Source organism: Giraffa tippelskirchi, chromosome 2, assembly GCF_054371585.1.
Source record: "Giraffa tippelskirchi isolate mGirTip1 chromosome 2, T2T-mGirTip1v1.2.pri, whole genome shotgun sequence".
NCBI classification, from domain to species: Eukaryota; Metazoa; Chordata; class Mammalia; order Artiodactyla; family Giraffidae; genus Giraffa; species Giraffa tippelskirchi.
In genome coordinates this window covers 78,952,262-78,970,214 of record NC_137276.1, presented here as the reverse complement: position 1 = coordinate 78,970,214, position 17,953 = coordinate 78,952,262, and the positions used below count along the sequence as shown (strand labels likewise).

At 42.5% G+C, this 17,953-nt stretch overlaps 1 protein-coding gene across 1 annotated transcript in view; it reads right to left on the bottom strand.

Annotated features, from left to right (window-relative positions):
• Positions 1-316: 316 nt before the first annotated feature.
• The window catches only part of LOC145539551 (uncharacterized), a 73,155-nt gene continuing 55,518 nt past the window's right edge, over positions 317-17,953 (bottom strand). Inside the window, exons 3-5 of the mRNA XM_081573628.1 lie at positions 2,490-2,655; positions 1,605-1,759; positions 317-1,398 (exon numbers count right to left, since the gene is read on the bottom strand). Coding sequence (XP_081429754.1) covers positions 2,516-2,655 — 140 coding nt within the window. The 3' untranslated portion in view covers positions 317-1,398; positions 1,605-1,759; positions 2,490-2,515. The remainder of the gene's footprint in view (positions 1,399-1,604; positions 1,760-2,489; positions 2,656-17,953) is intronic.

Here is a 17,953-nt window from a genome sequence, read left to right as displayed (position 1 = left end):
AGCCAGAACATGCAACACTGCCAGTTCCTCCACTAAAACTAGAGAACGGCTATGCCCTAGCTCTCATTTAAGCTACAGCTTATCAAGCTTACCAATTTCCAAGATCTATTGCAGTGATCTACAACAGAACAAGCCAGGAAACTAGTGAAAACCCAGAATGGCCTATCTGCCCCCAATGGAAATATTAATGATTCAAAGATCTAAGATCTATATTATATCCATAGATACTTATAATATGTACTTTATATAACTATTCAAAGAATACTTTCATCTTTGAATAAGAGAACAGAATTTCAGAAAATACACAATCTGCATCAATGAAAATAATCATTTTTTCTTTAGTCTTTTTCTTGGTATCCAAGGTCAAGACCCGTGACGGTGGAGACAATGTGTGCTTTCCCACAGTCAGAATGAGTTTGCTAGCACACCCTCTCTCTCTTGATTTCTCTTACCATCAAACCAACCAGCTGCTGTATCAGACTTTGTCTCTATCTCTACTCCTTCTTTCTACCTGTCTCTGTTTTTCTCTCTTTCAGCTTCAGTCTCAATTTCTCTCTCTTATTCTTACTTGTTCTGTTTTGGTTTTTTGCCTCACTTATGCCTGAATAATGTTTCTCTGTCTCTCTTCAGTGACCTCAGGCAGTACTGTTTCATAACACACAATATATTGGGGCAAGTGCCTCTGTCAAAAATTCACTAAACCCAGATAACAATAATTAAAACCCCATGCTGCCTGGGAAATATTCATTTACAGTTAGTTACATCTTAGTGGATGCAGGCCACAGTCCCTTCTAGGTCAGGACACTCTTATGTACCCAATCCCCATCTTTGAAATGTGTGCCACTGACTTCAACAGTGAAACAATATCCTTGCTTCCTCACTACCGAAGACCAAAGAACAACGTATGTTCGTTTTTCCAGTCATTTCTGAATGTTGTGTGTGGATAATTTGATAAACCAAGAAAAAATTTCTGGGGGAAATTTTTGTCTTTCTGGGGAAATTTTTGTCTTTATGGGGAATGACAGTCAATCTTTGTTGATATGTTGTAACATCCCAGGCCTTGTGCTCAAATGCTCTTTTCTTTAATTACTCCTTTCTTACCTGACCAGAGAGGAAGTCTTCAGCACAGGCAGTTCTTTGAAGGCAAGCAATAAAGGGCCAAACTCCATGGCACAACCAAGCCTCGTGTTTCATCATTTCATGGACTTTTCTTTCTCACCATCCTCTGGAATGGGCCTATAGCCACTCAGCTCACTCTGGCCATGTTTTCCCAAGGGATGAACAACCATTGCCAAGACTGGAGTCACTGTTGTCTCAAGCACCTGAAGAGAAGCACCTCTCTCTAGCACGCCCGCAGAACTGAAGTCCCTGTAGCAGACTGCATATTGGGCATTCAACCTATGAGAAAACGTTCATCTTAGACTCTTTTTCTAGTATGTCACTTTCACATGTTGGTTGTTTTTACTTAATTCTTTACATTGCATGACACCATCAGGCTAACACTTATAAGCAAATTTCCAGACCTAAAAGATTGACTCCAGATTTCTTAGTTCCAGACTGCTTCTGGATGTGGACAGAGAATGAATAAAAACATTCAAGTTTACCTGAATTCTGCTTTCTAGAATGCCAAGTTCTCAGGCCAATTGTTCTCGGGTAGTTTTACCAGGGTAGGGGTTCTTTTGAAGCACTGCTTACAGAATACACTTTTGATATGGCTTCCACACAAGCTTCCTTCTTCACAGTCCTCCTGGGAGTCAGCCTGCTGAACAGAAAAGGGGAAAAGTCTTGGGGGTGTGGATTCCATATAGATGCAAAACAATGGTGCCAGCCTAGCTGCTGTCTTTATGTCATGTGGAAAACTTGTAAGTCCAGAGACTACATTCCATTTTTAACTGAATGGGACACTGGGAGCTTGACATATGCCTATCAGAAAAAATAAGAGTCAACACTGTTGGGATCTACCAACCATTAACAAACAATCCACAGAATTACATGCAGATGAAATGCAAAGCCATAGAGAAACAGGATATCATTAAATTGATGGAAGAATTTTTCATATATTGATTCATGTTAGTTGCTCAATCACGTCCAAGTCTCTGCAGACCCCGTGGACCGTAGACCACCAGGCTCCTCTCTCCACGGGATTCTCCAGGCAAGAACACTGGAGTGAGCTTCCATTTCCTTCTCCAACTGACACATGGGAAAGTTATTATACTTGGTGCTAATCAGAAAAACCTCTCTTATGGCCTGTCATATGTACCTTGCACATCTGCTTGAACTATTAAAAAAACACAGACTGCCTTTATTAGATTATTTTCAATACCCACTTTCAAGATAAGGACAAACGTCCCCCTTCTGATGATGCCCAGGCTGGTACTCCTTGGAGGATGAGTTTCCCTTTAAAGATAGCGAGGTCATGCTGACTAACTGTGCGCATGCTAATCTTTCTCATTTCAAACTTTGAAGTGACATACTCATCATATTCATACTCATCATATTTGATGTTTGTTCTTTGTTATGAAAAAGTATAGAACTGTGTTTCAGGCATTCCAACTGCAACCAGATGGCCATGATGGTTGTAGTTCCAGACATGTTCCTGCATCACTGAGATCCTGAATTTCCCGAACTGTATCAAACTCCAAGACACCACCAGCCCTTTAAAAAAAAGAAGAAGAAAACTGTTAGCAGCTCCAGCTGCAAACTTACGGTCTCAAGGTCTTCCCCTGTTGAGTAGGAAGGGTTTCAGACTTCAACCAATACTTACTTACAGTACTTACACCACCCTTACTTCTTGCCAGCTCCAATAGTAACTCTTTAGAAATAACTCATGGAACTAACTGCAGATTTTGCCTTTATAAGCGTCCTCCATTTTTTAATCCAGGGGAAGACAATTCTAGTGAATCTGGAACCTATGTCTTCTGGGGTCTAGTTTTCAGTTTGGCAAAAATAAACTCTCTTTTATTCTTACTGTGAATTGTTTCTTAATTATTTCCATCAACACAACAGAAATTAACCACTTAAAACTGAAAAAAACAACAAAAAGGAACCAAACCAATTCAAAATTCCAAACTTGGTCTACTGGAAAACATATATTTTTATCAACTAAATTAAAAATATTTGAAAATTTATGTGTCATTCTGTACATCTACAGTGCCAACTTTAATTAAGACTTTTGGTAGAGAACCATTTGATGGGCAATGGGGCTACCAACTTCATTTTCCATCTCAAGAAAATGCCCAAGCCACTCTCAATCTTTTTACCCAATTTATTCCAGAAATACAGCCCAATTAAACCTGTCACTGCAATCTTAGTGGTCACTTACACTTTGCATCAAGTCATTTGGATGATCCAACAACAAAGCCCAGATGCTGATGCAAACTTATCACTTGAAAAGCTGATAAATCCATGTTGGGGGAACCACCTGGATCACACAGAAACTGCTGGCCAATTGTTCAGTTTCTGGAAGCACAAGATGCTCCACTCCTGTCTATTTCAACCACTTCCTACCATAAACCCTCATTCAAAATTTGTGACCTTGAAGGAATCCTGTGAGGCAAGTGGAAATTAAATGAAAAACAAGTTCAGAGGCCTTAAGTACCAGAAGGACCAGATACTTCTGAAGTTGCCATCATGCTTCCACCTAAATTTTGTTTCAGGACTCTCTAATTTTCACATACTCAGTTTGATTTCAGTTGCAATCTGTGATTCTGGGTTCCTCGGGATTAGGTTCAGGTATGTTCTTTCCAAAATGAACACCCTAACTTCCCTATGTACACTATACACCTCCCTTGGCATCTTCAGAAACCCACTGCATTCCATTTCTAAATCATTTCATTTGAGGGTGTGATCATGATACTTTGAATACTATGCGTGAATGAGTAAAGCAGGGTCTACCTAAGGATCATGCTCTTGGATCTCAACTACTCAGGAGCTTCCTGCGTGTAACGCAAAACTCACCTCGTTACTCACATGCCACAGAGACTGAAGAAAGGGGCAAATCACACTAGATAGGTGGAGCAGCCTGGTGGGCTGCAGTCCATGGGGTCGCTAAGAGTCAGACATGACTGAGAGACTTCACTTTCACTTTTCCCTTTCATGCACTGGAGAAGGAAATGGCAACCCACTTCAGTGTTCTTGCCTAGAGAATCCCAGGGACAGGGGAGCCCGGTGGGCTGCCGTCTATGGGGTCGCACAGAGTCGGACACGACTGAAGCGACTTAGCAGCAGCAGCAGGTAGGTGGCATGTTCAACAAGCAAAGGAATTTACTTCTGAGGCTCATCTCGGGCAAGCCACAAGATGATTTCCCACCTGTATGCCAGAATCTTTAAAAACATTAAATAGAAGCCTTAACAGTTCAGTCAGCTATACTGTCCAAGGGTGCCGACAACACCTTGCTATCTCAAAGGTGTGTCCTTGTTAAGCTTACCTCTTGGCAAAATCGAGCAGAATGCACATTTCAAGCACAAGGCTGGGGGTGGGTGGGTGAGGTGATTCAATTACCTAGGTTCATCTTCCAGGTCGACCTGGATCATATTCTCTCCATGAATTCCGACAACACATGCCCAACACAGCACTGAATGTGTGGCTAAGAATAGCGCATCCCATAGAAATACAACATAATCTATAAAACAATGTTCTCTGACAATATCCCCCAAAAGGGAAATAAGATATAATTGTTTAATAGCTGAAGGAAAGAAAAATTCACCATCTGTAGCTGGTTACTCCTCTCTGGTCTGGGAGTATCAGAAAACCACAAGTGCAGAAAAGAAGGGCATGACTCAACAACTTGTGAGAAGAAAGACAATTCAAATAAGGTGGGAAGTACAAAGATACCCCCACAGCATCCAAGACAGACCTCGTTATACCTAATATGAAAACAAAATACAGACCTGAAGTGTAAACTAATATTTTTTAAACTGTGTGTTTAAATAAAAAAAGGGATGCAGCAACTCAGATGATTGATGACACAGCTGTGTTTGAAAGGAATGACTTGGATGAAAAATACTACCATGCCAACATTTCAATTCAGTTTGAACTCCTGGCGATTCAAAAATTAAAACACATACATATGACCAACTTTAGTATATTCTTTTGCCACTCAGGATTATGAAACTCAGAAATATGGACTAAGATGAAGACAATTAAGACTATTTAGAATTTGGAATGCAAATAATTGCACTGGCTCTTAATTAATTAGGTTAAAATAATGCTGATTTGAGTGTGCTTGTTTTGATGTACATCTGGAAGAATGTGGCTCCTACATAAGCAAAACACCATTATTTCAACTAAACATATGTTTTGTGGAAGCACATGACTCTTTCCAAACAGCAGTTTGCTCTCCACCCTCAAATGCATCTAGGACTTATTTACTTACAGCACAAGGAGTTACTTGAGTAGAACGCTTCAAGCATGAGCACAATAACCTTCTTGGCAGAAGGAGGGCCTCAACGATAGCATTTGTGAAAGCATAAAACCCCCAACCTGGTCCAGGATCTATGTCTTAATCATGGCTCCAGAGGCCAAATGGCCATTCTGGCTGCTATATTTTTGTGTGTGTTTGATTTTCTGCCCACTCTAAAGATGGTCATCAGGTGGTACCTGTGGATGGCTGCCAACAGGACCACAAACTGTCTTCAAGTCTTAGGAGAATGTCTTGAAGACATCCGGATTCTAGTCCTTTGTCCTCAGGTGCCAGAGATGGGGAGGCGATGAGACCATCTTGTGGATTAGGACAGTCTTGCTTCAAGAAGGTGGATGTTTTTGCTGATAAACTTTCCTGAAACTTCTGATTAGATTGCTTCTCTTGCCAAAGCATTGGCTGCCAGACCTCCACCACCTCCCAACTGGACAACTCAAGTGGTAGGTTGCTTGTCAGAGCAGAGGCTTTTATATTTTGGCTTCACCATGCAGCTCATGGGATCTTAGTTCCCCAACCAGGGATCAAACCCAGGCTCCCTGCAGTGGAAGCATGGAGTCCCAACCACAGGACCACCAGGGAAGTCCCAGAGCAGAGGCTTCGATATGCACAGCATCCAGGGTATCCCAAGAGCATGCAGATGTACTTCTGCACAGGCCATCAGATGACTATGTGGGCTCCACTGCCCATCCTTGGGCTCCTCTGTGGTGGGTGTCATTGGACCCCAAAGGGGTTAAACGATAACCCTTTGCTCTATCTACAGCCTGCAGAAGTCCTGCCAACAAAGGACCTGAGTGTTTCTAGCCACCCTTGATGTAGTCTTCCTCCCGCTATATTGAAATACACAATCCTTTCCAAAAGGAGTCCCATTCCAAATCTCAAGCCCCATTTGTCAAGAGGCTACCACATTCAGACTCTTTTCCAGAGGCACTATCCCACCATGTGTGGCCACTCTAACAATCTTCCTGTCAAATGAAAATAGAGGTAGATGTATATGTATATACAGATAAGGAGAACTGGAAAGATGGGACAGAGTAGTATGAATGAACCAAACCACAACAAAGAAGTCACAGTGAATTCAAAGAGACACTTGTTGAATCAATGGAATGTCACATACAACTTGAAAATCCCATGTATCCTTTTCAAAGGAAGGGAGCAGGTTCTGTGGAAGACCACGAAGAGTCAGAATGCAGACTTTTTTTTTTTAAATCCATAATGAAAAATTCTAGGTACATATACAGGCCCATACATACAAACATGCTAAAATGATAGAAAGTGAGGTTCCTAGACTTTCCAGAGTAATGGGTTGGGGATGTTACTGTACCTTCTCCTGCCATTTTTTTTTTTACATTGCAAATGCTCCAAGGGAAAATAATATGCGAAGTCTCCAGTATATTAAGGACTGAAGCTCTGAAGCACTCATTACTTCTTAGAGATTTAAGTTGCTTCCAGTTGCCAGATCTGACATTCACAGCCATGAAAAGAGCTCATCAAGCCACATCACATTCCCTCCTCTTCTATACAACAACCACACTTCAGGTGTGCCTTACCATCTTGCCAGGAAAGTAACATATGTGAACAAGTCCTTCTTATATCTAATCTTCTTGTTCTGGTTCCAGTTCAGGGATGGTGCAGACAGATGAGTTGGGCCACATTTGTCATTACAATGTGAGATTTCACTAAAACTTCAGGAAGGGTGCCTCTCCTAGTGTCCAAGCTTCCTCAGAGTCCAGGTGGAGCTGGGAAACCCTCAAAGAGGCAACAGGACAGAGGGTTTTCAAGCCCTTCAGCCTTTCAAGTCAAGGATGGGTCTTCTTGCCTATGTGTGTTTCCCAAACACTAAGTGTTGCTTGTTCCTTTTTTCTATCAAGATGGTCCTGGATCCCAAGAAGGAAGACCTGAAAGGGGATCAGGAGAAAGTTTCTTTCTTCCTCCTAATCGGAGACCGTGCTCAGCCTGGCAGCATGTCAATAAGAGACTGAAATTTTTCTTTGCTGAGGGCTGCTTCTGGAGATTCTGGTGGCTTCTGTTCCCATGAATCCACATTCAGGAAGGGTTGTACCTTTTCTTGAATGTCTTTGGCTGACAAAGAGTGCATCTAAGAGGCTTGATAAGCTTCTGAGTGCTGAGTGCTGGTGTTGGTCCACCAAAGGGGACGTCTCTTCACTTGAGAGTGCCTGCTACTGCCAGGCATGAGGCTCAGCATGTGCAGGCTGCAGAATCTTTCCTTCCTGGGATGCCCATCTGGAGATTACAACTTGGGTCCCCAGCTCCGTGGCTTGGGATAAGAATGGCCAAGCCAAATCCTGCAAGTGTGGCTGAGGACTGTCAAGGTCAGGCTGAGGGGAGTCTTGGAGGGGGAGTGCTCTCAAGCCAGCCTGCAAGTTGCTCTCCTGGTATGTTCCTTGGGATGGAGGCCAGAGAGCTGTGTGAGTAGGTGGAGACCCACTCCCAGATTTGTTCCTGCTGAGGAGTGACTTGGAACTGTTCCCAGAGGTTTAGAGTTCTTTCTTCCCTGCAGAGCTTGGGTAGGCTGTACCACCATGGACTTCAATGACCAGCCCACAGAGGGCACACAAGGAACAAAGAACATGGGGAAGAAAAAAGGAGCTGCTGTGGCAAAAGACTGGACGCTCTAAAGCAAACTGGAAGGAGGCAAATGATGAGAGCTACTGTGGGCAGAGGACAGGTGGCTTTGTTCCCACCAACAGTCAGATCTAGCCTGGCATTGGGGGCCTTCTGCCAAGAACTCTGGGCTTCTCAGGTGGCTCAGTGGTAAAGAATCCACCTGTCCGTGCAGGAGACACAGGAGACTTGAGTTTGATCGCTGGGATGAAGAGATACCCTGGAGCGGGAAATGGCAACCCACTCCAGTATTCCCACCTGAAAAATCCCATGGACTGAGGAGCTGGGCGGGCTGTAGTCCATGGGGTCACAAGAGTTGGACACAGCTGAGCACGCATGCATGTGCCAGGACCTTCACAGGCCCACCTCTGCTCTGCTCCAGGTGCCTAGCTCTTTAGTTCCAAAACCACATCTAGGGAAGAAGGGAGGCAAGCACATCAGAAGTAAGACATTCCAAATCAATTGGACCCGATCTGTCAGGCAGAGGGCATTTTTGGTTAGGCCTAATCAGGGGAATTTGATCTAGATCTGCAAACTGGTCCTTGGAAATGACGGGCACATCAGGTCAAAACCAGACACCTGGCTTCCAGCAGATCCCTCACTGACTGGCCAGAATGTCAGGCCCTTCACACACTTCCCAGCACCTCTATTGCCCTCTCTTCTTCTGAAAATGGATGCCTTCAGATCAGCCCCCAGTCCTCTAGGGAATAGCCACCATTACTTTCTTATGGACTAGGCTCGAGGCCCTCAGCATTGCTCCAAATGTTCCTGCGTTTCTCAGTGCCTAGGGTCCAAATGAAAAATCACCATTCCTTGATCCCATGCTTTTTCTGGATTAGGCACAAGTTAAAATACATGGTTCCAGTCCCCATGTCCACTGAGTATGTCCACCAGCCCATTTCGTATGGACAGAGGTCCAGGACACAGCAGGCACCAAGTCCAGATGAAAATCACCTGGGTCTAGATTCAGCCCCCAACTTTCTAGACTAAATCAATAAAGAGGCTCTGCTGATTGGGTTGAGGTTCCTCCCAATCCATGGTGAACAGATGTAAGCCACTTGAAGCACAGATATAGGTCCTGATTCAAATGTGAGTCTTCCAGAGACTGTCTCCATATGCCCATGGACCTGCTTCCCAACTCTGATTCTCAAAAACACTATGTCAATAATGTACAGAGTACAACAGTTCACATCTAGGGGCAATAGTCCCTCCCTCCAACTGAGGATGATAGGAAAGACTCCAAATCATTAACGTATCCCTTGAAGAACTACTATACAAAAGAGATCTTAAAACCCAGATAACCATGATGGTGTGATCACTCACTTAGAGCCAGATATCCTGGAATGTGAAGTCAAGTAAGCCTTGTTCACTATGAACAAAGCTAGTGGAGGTGATGGAATTCCAATTGAGCTGTTCGAAATCCTAAAAGATGATGCTGGGAAAGTGCTGCACTCGTTCAGTTCAGTCATTCAGTCGTGTCCGACTCATTGCAACCCCATGAACCACAGCACACCAGGCCTCCCTGTCCATCATCAGCTCCCTCAGTCCACCCAAACCCATGTCCATTGAGTCGATGATGCCATCGAACCATCTCATCCTCTGTCATCCCCTTCTCCTCCTGCCCTCAATCTTTCCTAGCATCAGGGTCTTTTCAAATGAGTCAGCTCTTTGCATCAGGTGGCCAAAGTATTGGAGTTTCAGCTTCAGCATCAATCCTTCCAATGAACACCCAGGACTAATCTCCTTTACAATGGACTGGTTGGATCTCCTTGCAGTCCAAGGGACTCTCAAGAGTCTTCTCCAACACCACGGTTCAAGAGCACAAATTCTTTGGTGCTCAGGTTTCTTAAGGGTCCAACTCTCACATCCATACATGACTAATGGAAAAACCATTGCTTTGACAAAACGGAACTTTGTTGGCAAGGTAGTCTCTGCTTTTTAATATGCTATCTAGGTTGGTCATAGCTTTTCTTCCATAGAGTAAGCGTCTTTTAATCTCTTGGCTATAGTCACCTTCTGCAGTGATTCTGGAGCCAAAAAAAATAAAGTCTGTCACTGTTTCCATTGTTTCCCCAACTATTTGCCATGAAGTGATGAGACCATATGGTATGATTTTTGTTTTCTGAATGCTGAGTTTTAACCTAACTTTTTCACTCTCCTCTTTCACTTAAGTCAAGCAGCTCTTTAGTTCTTCTTCACTTTCTGCCATAAGGGTGTGTCATCTGCGTATCTAAGGATATTGGTACTTCTCCCAGCAATCTTGATTCCACCTTGTGCTTCATCCAGCCTGGCACTTCCCATGATATACTCTGCATATAAGTTAAATAAGCAGGGTGACAATATACAGCCTTGACACACTCCTTTCCCGATTTGGAACCAGTCTGCTGTTCCATGTCCAATTCTAACTGTTGCTTCTTGACCTGCATTCAGATTTCTCAGGAGGCAGGGAAGGTGGTCTGGTATTCCCATCTTTTGAAGAATTTTCCACAGTTTGTTGTGATCCACACAGTCAAAGGCTTTGGCTAGTCAATAAAGTAGAAGTAGATGTTTTTCTGGGACTCTCTTGCTTTTTCAATGATCCAATCGATGCTGGCAATTTGATCTCTGGTTCCTCTGCCTGCCTTTTCTAAATCCAGCTTGAATGTCTGGAAGTTCATGGTTCACGTACTGTTGAAGCCTTGCGGGCAGAATTGTGATTATATATGATAGCGTGTGAGATGAGTGCAATTGTGCAGTAGTCTGAACATTCTCTGGCATTGCCTTCCTTTGGGATTGGAATGAAAACTGACCTTTTCCAGTCCTGTGGCCACTGCTGAGTTTTCCAAATTTGCTGGCATATTGAGTGCAGTACTTTCACAGCATTATCTTTTAGGATTTGAAATAGCTCAACTGGAATTCCATCTTCTCCACTAGCTTTGTTCGTATTGATGCTTCCTAAGGCCCACTTGACTTCGCATTCCAGGATATCTGGCTCTAGGTGAGTGACCACACCACTGTGGTTATCTGGGTCATGAAGATGTTTTTTGTATAGTTCTTCTGCGTATTCTTGCCACCTCTCCTTAATATCTTCTGCTTCTGTTAGGTCCATACCATTTCTGTCCTTTACTGTGCCCATCTTTGCATGAAATGTTCCCTTGGTATCTCTAGTTTCCTTGAAGAGATCTCTAGTCTTTCCTGTCCTGTTATTTTCCTCTGTTGTTTTTTTTTTGCATTGATCACCGAGCAAGGCTTTCTTATCTCTCCCTGCTATTCTTTGAAACTCTGCATTCAAATGGGTATATCTTTCCTTTTCTCCTTTGCCTTTAGCTTCTCTTCTTTTCTCAGCTATTTGTAAGGCCTCCTCAGACAACCATTTTGCCTTTTTGTATTTCTTTTTCTCGGGGATGGTCTTGAGCACTGCCTCCTATACAATGTCATGACCTCTGTCCATAGTTTTCAGGCACTCAGTCTATCAGATATAATCCTTTGAATTTGTCACTTCCACTGTGTAATCCAGTAGTAATTCTGCAATTCTCACAGAAAAAGATGAGCAAACATTCTTGTTTGTTACTTCCACTGTCACTTCCACATGTATGAGTTAGGTCATACCTGAATGGTCTAGTAGTTTTCCCTATTTTCCTAAATTTTAGTCTGAATTTTGCAATAAGGAGTTCCTGATATGAGCCACAGGCAGTTCCTGGTCTTGTTTTTGCTGACTATATAGAGCTTCTCCACCTAAAGCTCCAAAGAATATATTCAATCTGATTTCCATATCGACCATTTGATGATGTCCATGTGTAGAGTCGTGTCTTGTGTTGTTGGAAGAGAGGGTTTTAGATGACTGGTGCATTCTCTTGGCAAAACTCTGTTGGCCTTTGCCCTGCTTTATTTTGTAATCCAAGGCTAAACTTGCTTGTTACTCCAGGTATCTCTTGACTTCCTACTTTAGCATTCCAGTTCCCTATAATGAAAAGGATATCTTTTTTGGTGTTATTTCTAGAAGGTCTTGTAGGTCTTCATAGAACCATTCAACATCAGCTTCTTCAGCATTACTGGTTGGGGCATAGACTTGGATTACTGTGATATTGAATGGTTTGCCTTGGAAACGAACAGAGATCATTTTGTCATTTTTGAAATTGCACCCAAGTATTGCATTTTGGACTCTCTTGTTGACTATGAGGGCTACTCCATTTCTTCTAAGGGATTCTTGCCCACAGTAGTAGATATAATGATCATCTGAGTTAAATTCGCCCATTCCAGTCCATTTTAGTTCACTGATTCCTAAAATGTTGATGTTCACTCTTGTCATCTCCTGTGGTATCTCTGGCAGCTCTATAGTGGGGTTAATGGTGACCTCCTCCAAGAGGGCTTATGCTATACCCAGGTCTGCTGCACCCAGATCCCTGCCCCTGCGGCAGGCCACTGCTGACGCGTACCTCCACAGGAGACACTCAAACACTCAAAGGCAGGTCTGGCTCAGTCTCATTGGGGTCCATCTCCTGGTGTGCACAAGGTTTTGTTTGAGCCCTCCGAGCATCCCTGGTGGGTATGGGGCTTGATTCTAAATGTGATTTTGCCCCTCCTACCATCTTACTGGGGCTTCTGCTTTGCCCGTGGACATGGGGTATCTTTTTTAGGTGGGATCCAACATTCTCCTGTTGATGGTTGTTCAGCAGCAAGTAGTAATTTTGGAGTTCTCACAGGAGAAGATAAGCACACATCCTTCTACTCTGCCATCTTCTAAAAGTCTGAGCCAAAATGGGTTAAAGACCTAAATTTAAGACTGATACTTAAAACTCCTAAGGAACATAGGCAGAACACTCTGACATAAGTAACAGCAACATTTTTTGGATCCATTTCCTAGAGGAATGGCAATAAAAACAAAATAAACAAATGGAACCTAATCACACTTGAAAGTTTTTGCACAACAAAGGAAACCATAAACCAAAGAATCTACAGAATGGGAGAAAATATTTTTAAATGATTTGACCAATAAGGGATTAATTTCCATAATACAGAAAGCTCATACAGCTCAACAATCAAAAAACAAACAACCCAATCGAAAAACGGGCAAAGACCTCCATAGACTTTTCTCCAAAGATGACATCCAATGGCCAACAGGAACATGAAAAGATGCTCCACAGGCATAATTATTAAAGAAACGCAAATCAATACCACAATGAACATCTCAAAAACAACAGAATGATCACGGTTCATTTTCCAGGGAAACTATTCAACATCACAGTAATCCAAGTCTATGCCCCAAGCACTAATCCCGAAGAAGCTGAAGGAGAACCCTTCATAGGGTGGTTCTGTGTGACTGGTTCTATGAAGACCTGTAACACCTTCTACACCTAACACCAAAAAAGACGTCCTTTTCATCATAGGGGATTGGAATGAAAAAGTAGGAAGTCAAGAGATACCTGGAATAACAGGACAAGTTTGGCCCTGGAGTACAAAATGAAACAGCGCAAAAGCTAACAGAGTTTAATCAAGAGAACACACTGGTCATAGCAAACATCTTTTCTCAACAACCCAAGAGACAACTCTACACATGGATATTACCAGATGGTCAATACTGAAATCAGATTGATTATGTTCTTTGCACCAAAAGATAGAGAAGCTTTATACAGTTACCAAAAACAAAAAAAAACAAAAAAAAAAAACCTGGAGCTGACTGTGGCCAAATGACGAACTCCTTCTTGCAAAATTCAGACTTAAATTGAAGAAAGTAGGGAAAACCACTAGGCCATTCAGGTATGACCTAAATAAAATTTATAATTATACAGTGGAAATGATGACTAGATTCAAGGGATTAGATCTTATAGACAGAATGCCTGAAGAACTATGGATGGAGGTTCATAACACTGTACAGGAGGCAGTGACCAAAACCATCCCAAAGAAAAAGAAATGCAAGAAGGCAAAGTGGTTGTCTGAGTAGGCTTTACAAATAGCTGGAGAAAGAAGAGAGGTGAAAGACAAGAGGGAAAGGGAAAGATAAACCCAACTGAATGCAGAGTTTCAGAGAATAGCAAGGAGAGATAATAAAGCCTTCTTAAGTGAACAATGCAAAGAAATAGAGGAAAACAATAGACTCAACAGAAGCATAAGAGATTAAGAGAAAGTGGCAAGAATACACAGAAGAACTACACAAAAAAGGTCTTAATGACCCAAATAACCACAATGATGTGATCACTCACTTGGACCTGGACATCCTGAAGTGTGAAGTCAAGTGGGCCTTAGGAAGCATTACTATGAACAAAGCTAGAGGAGGTGACAGAATCCCAGTTGAGCTATTTAAAATCCTAAAAGATGATGCTGTTAAAGTGCTACACTCACTATGCCAGGAAATTTGGAAAACTCAACAGTGGATACAGAACTTGAAAAGGTCAGTTTTCATTCCAATCCCAAAGAAAGGCAATGCCAAGGAATGCTCAAGCTTCCATACAACTGTGCTCATTTCACATGCTAATAAGGCTATGCTCAAAATCCTTCAAGCCAGGCTTCAGCAGTATGTGAACCAAGAACTTCCAGATGTACAAGCTGGGCTTTGAAAATGAAGACAAACCAGGGATCAAACTGCTAACATTCACTAGATCATGGAAAAAGCAAGGGAGTTCAGAAAAGCATCTACTTCTGCTCCATGGACTACTCAAAAGCCTTTGAGTGCGTGGGTCACAACAAACTGCGGAAAATTCTTAAAAGAGTTGAGGTACCAGACCACCTCACCTGTCTCCTAAGAGATGTATATGAGGGTCAAGAGATGACCCAGTCAGAACCAGATGGGGAACAACTAACTGGTTCAAAACTGGGAAAGGAGTACTACAAGGCTGTATTGTTATGCTGCTTACTTATTATATGCAGACTACATAATATGAAATAACAGGCTGGATGAATCGCAAGCTGGAATCAAGACTGCCAGAGAAATATCAACAACTTCAGATACACAGATGATACCACTCTAAGGGCAGAAAGTGAAGAAGAACTAAAGAGCCTCTTGATAAGGGTGATAGAGGAGTGAAAAAGCTGGCTTGAAACTCAGCATTCAAAAAGCAAAGATCATGGCATCCAGTCCCATCACTTTATGTCCAATAGAAGGGGAAAAGTGGAAGCAGTGACAGATTTTATTTTCTTGGGCCCCAAAATCACTGCAGATGGTGACTGCAATCATGAAATTAAAAAAAAAAAAATGCTTGCTCCCTGGAAAGAAAGCCATGACAAACCTAGACAGCATATTAAAAAGCAGAGACATCATTTTGCCAACAAAGATCTGTATAGACAAAGCTACAGCTTTTCCAGTAGTCATGTACGGATATGAGTACATGAGTGCCAAAGAACTGACACTCTTGAATTGTGGTGCTCACGAAGACTCTTGACAGCCCCCTGAACTGCATGAACATCAAACCAGTCAATCCTAAAGGAAATCAACCCTGAATGTTCATTGGAAGGAGTGTTGCTGAAGCTCCAAAACTTTGACCACCTGATTCAAAGAGCTGACTCACTGAAAAAGACCCTGATGCTGGGAAGACTGAAGGCAAAAGAAGGGGGTGGCAGAGGATGAGATAGTTAGGTAGCATCACTGACTCAATGAACATGAATTTGAGCAAACTCTGAGAGAGAGTGGAGGACAGAGGAGCCTGACGTGCTACCATCCACGGGGTCACAAAGAGTCGGACATGACTTAGCAACTGAACAACCAGTACTATGAAGTATCACTTCACACTGGTCAGAATGGCCATCATCAAAAAGTCTACAGATAATAACTGCTGGATAGAGTATGGAGAAAATGGAATCCTTCTATACTGTTGGTAGGAATGTAAATTGAGGTAGCCACTACAGAGAAGAGTCTAGATGTTCCTTAAAAAAGTGGAGTTAGTTACCATATGATCCAGCAATCCCACTACTGGGCATATATCTGGAAAAGATGGAAACTCTTAACTTGAAAAGATACATGCACCCTAATGTTCACAGAAGCTGTATTCACAACAACCAAGACATGGAAGCAACCTAAATGTTCATCATCAACAGATGACTAAAGATGTGATTGTTATTTAGTCACTGCTGCTGCTGCTGCTAAGTCGCTTCAGTCGTGTCCGACTCTGTGTGACCCCATAGACGGCAGCCTACCAGGCTCCCCAGTCCCTGGGATTCTCCAGGCAAGAACACTGGAGTGGGTTGCCATTTCCTTCTCCAATGCGTGAAAGTGAAATCACTAAGTCATGTCTAATTCTTTTGCAATCCCATGCTCTGTAGCCCGGCAGGCTCCCCTGTCCATGGGATTTCTCAGGCAAGAATACTGAAGTTGGTTGCCATTTCCTTCTCTAGGGGTCAAACCCACATCTTCTGCATTGGCAGGTGCATTCTTTACCACAGAGCCACCAGGGAAACCCTACAATGGAATACTACTCAGCTGTAAAAAGAATGAAATATCGCCATCTGCACCAACATGGATACACCCAGAGATTATCATATTAAGTGAAGTAAGTCACACAGAAAGACCAGGATTTACTACTTATATTTGGAATCTAAAAAATAATACAAGTGAAAGTAGCTCAGTCGTGTCCAATTCCTTATGATCCCATAGACTATATAGTCCATGGAATTTTCCATGCCAGAATGCTTGAGTGGGTAGCCATTCCCCTCTCTAGGGGATCTTCCCAACCTAGGGATTGAACCCAGGTCTCCCACATTACAGGCAGATTCTTTACCAGCTGAGCCACCAGGAAAGCCCAAGAATACTGGAATGTGTAGTCTATCCCTTCTCCAGCACACCTTCAAGACCCAGGAATCAAAACCAGGTCTCCTGCATTGCAGGCAGGTTCTTTACCAGCTGAGCTACCAGGGAAGTCTAACTTACTGACAAAATAGAAACAGACTTGCAGACATAGAAAACATATGGTTAAAAGGAGAAATGGGGGAGGTGGGGAAGAAGGGGTAAATTAGGAGTATGGGATTAAAGACACACACTATTACATATAAAATATTTAGATAAACAACACAATTTACTGTATAGCACAGAAAACTATATTCAGTATCTTGTACTTTTGCTTTCAGGACTTGCTGATGAGTTGCTCTTGCATATCCAGCCTTTTAAAGTCTCTGATCCATGAAACTGCACCCATCCATAAACATGTCTATATCTGGATATCCTAAAGGTTGATCGATCCAGTCAAATCTACAAGAACAGACTTCTTCAATTATTTGTATGACACGGAACACCTAATGGCAAGCTGCAGCCCAGCTTAATGGGTCAATGTCATTTCCTTTAGGAGCCTCACATAGATGTCTGGCCATGAGTCTAAAGTTAGGAAGCGAAATAAGACAAAACCCAGTCATGCCTTACGGTCCTCTCAGTTGCCTTCTGGTGATGGGTACAGTAACCCAAACTAATAACTCCCTTCAATCGAGCAATAAGTTTCTTTGTCCTTTTGCTAACTCAAGCCCTAGATACTTCACAGTAGGTTGAGAAATTTACTTTTTTCTTGGAGATTTTATATCCCTGGTCTGCCAGAAAGCTTAAAGAGAGGAGTGTAATTTTTACTTTTGTAGTTTTATGAGCAATTAGTGTATCATAGTAAGACTTTCTCATTTATTTGGAAATTCCTTAAGTCCTTGGCTAAGGATTCCCCAAAGATGGCGGGGACATTCTTAAATTCTTGTGGAAGTACCATCCAATAATATTTCTGTTTCTATACTAGTACCTGGGTAATCCCATTAAAGGCAAACAATTCCTGGGACTTGGAACTTAGGAATATGTAGCAAAAAACATCTTAAGTCCAGAACTGTAACTAGCAAAATTCTCTAGATAAAGTTGTAAGCAGAGTGTAAGTACACACCACTGGTTGTACTACAATTTGGTTGCTGCTGCTGCTGCTGCTAAGTCACTTCAGTCGTGTCCAACTCTGTGCGACCCCAAAGATGGCAGCCCACCA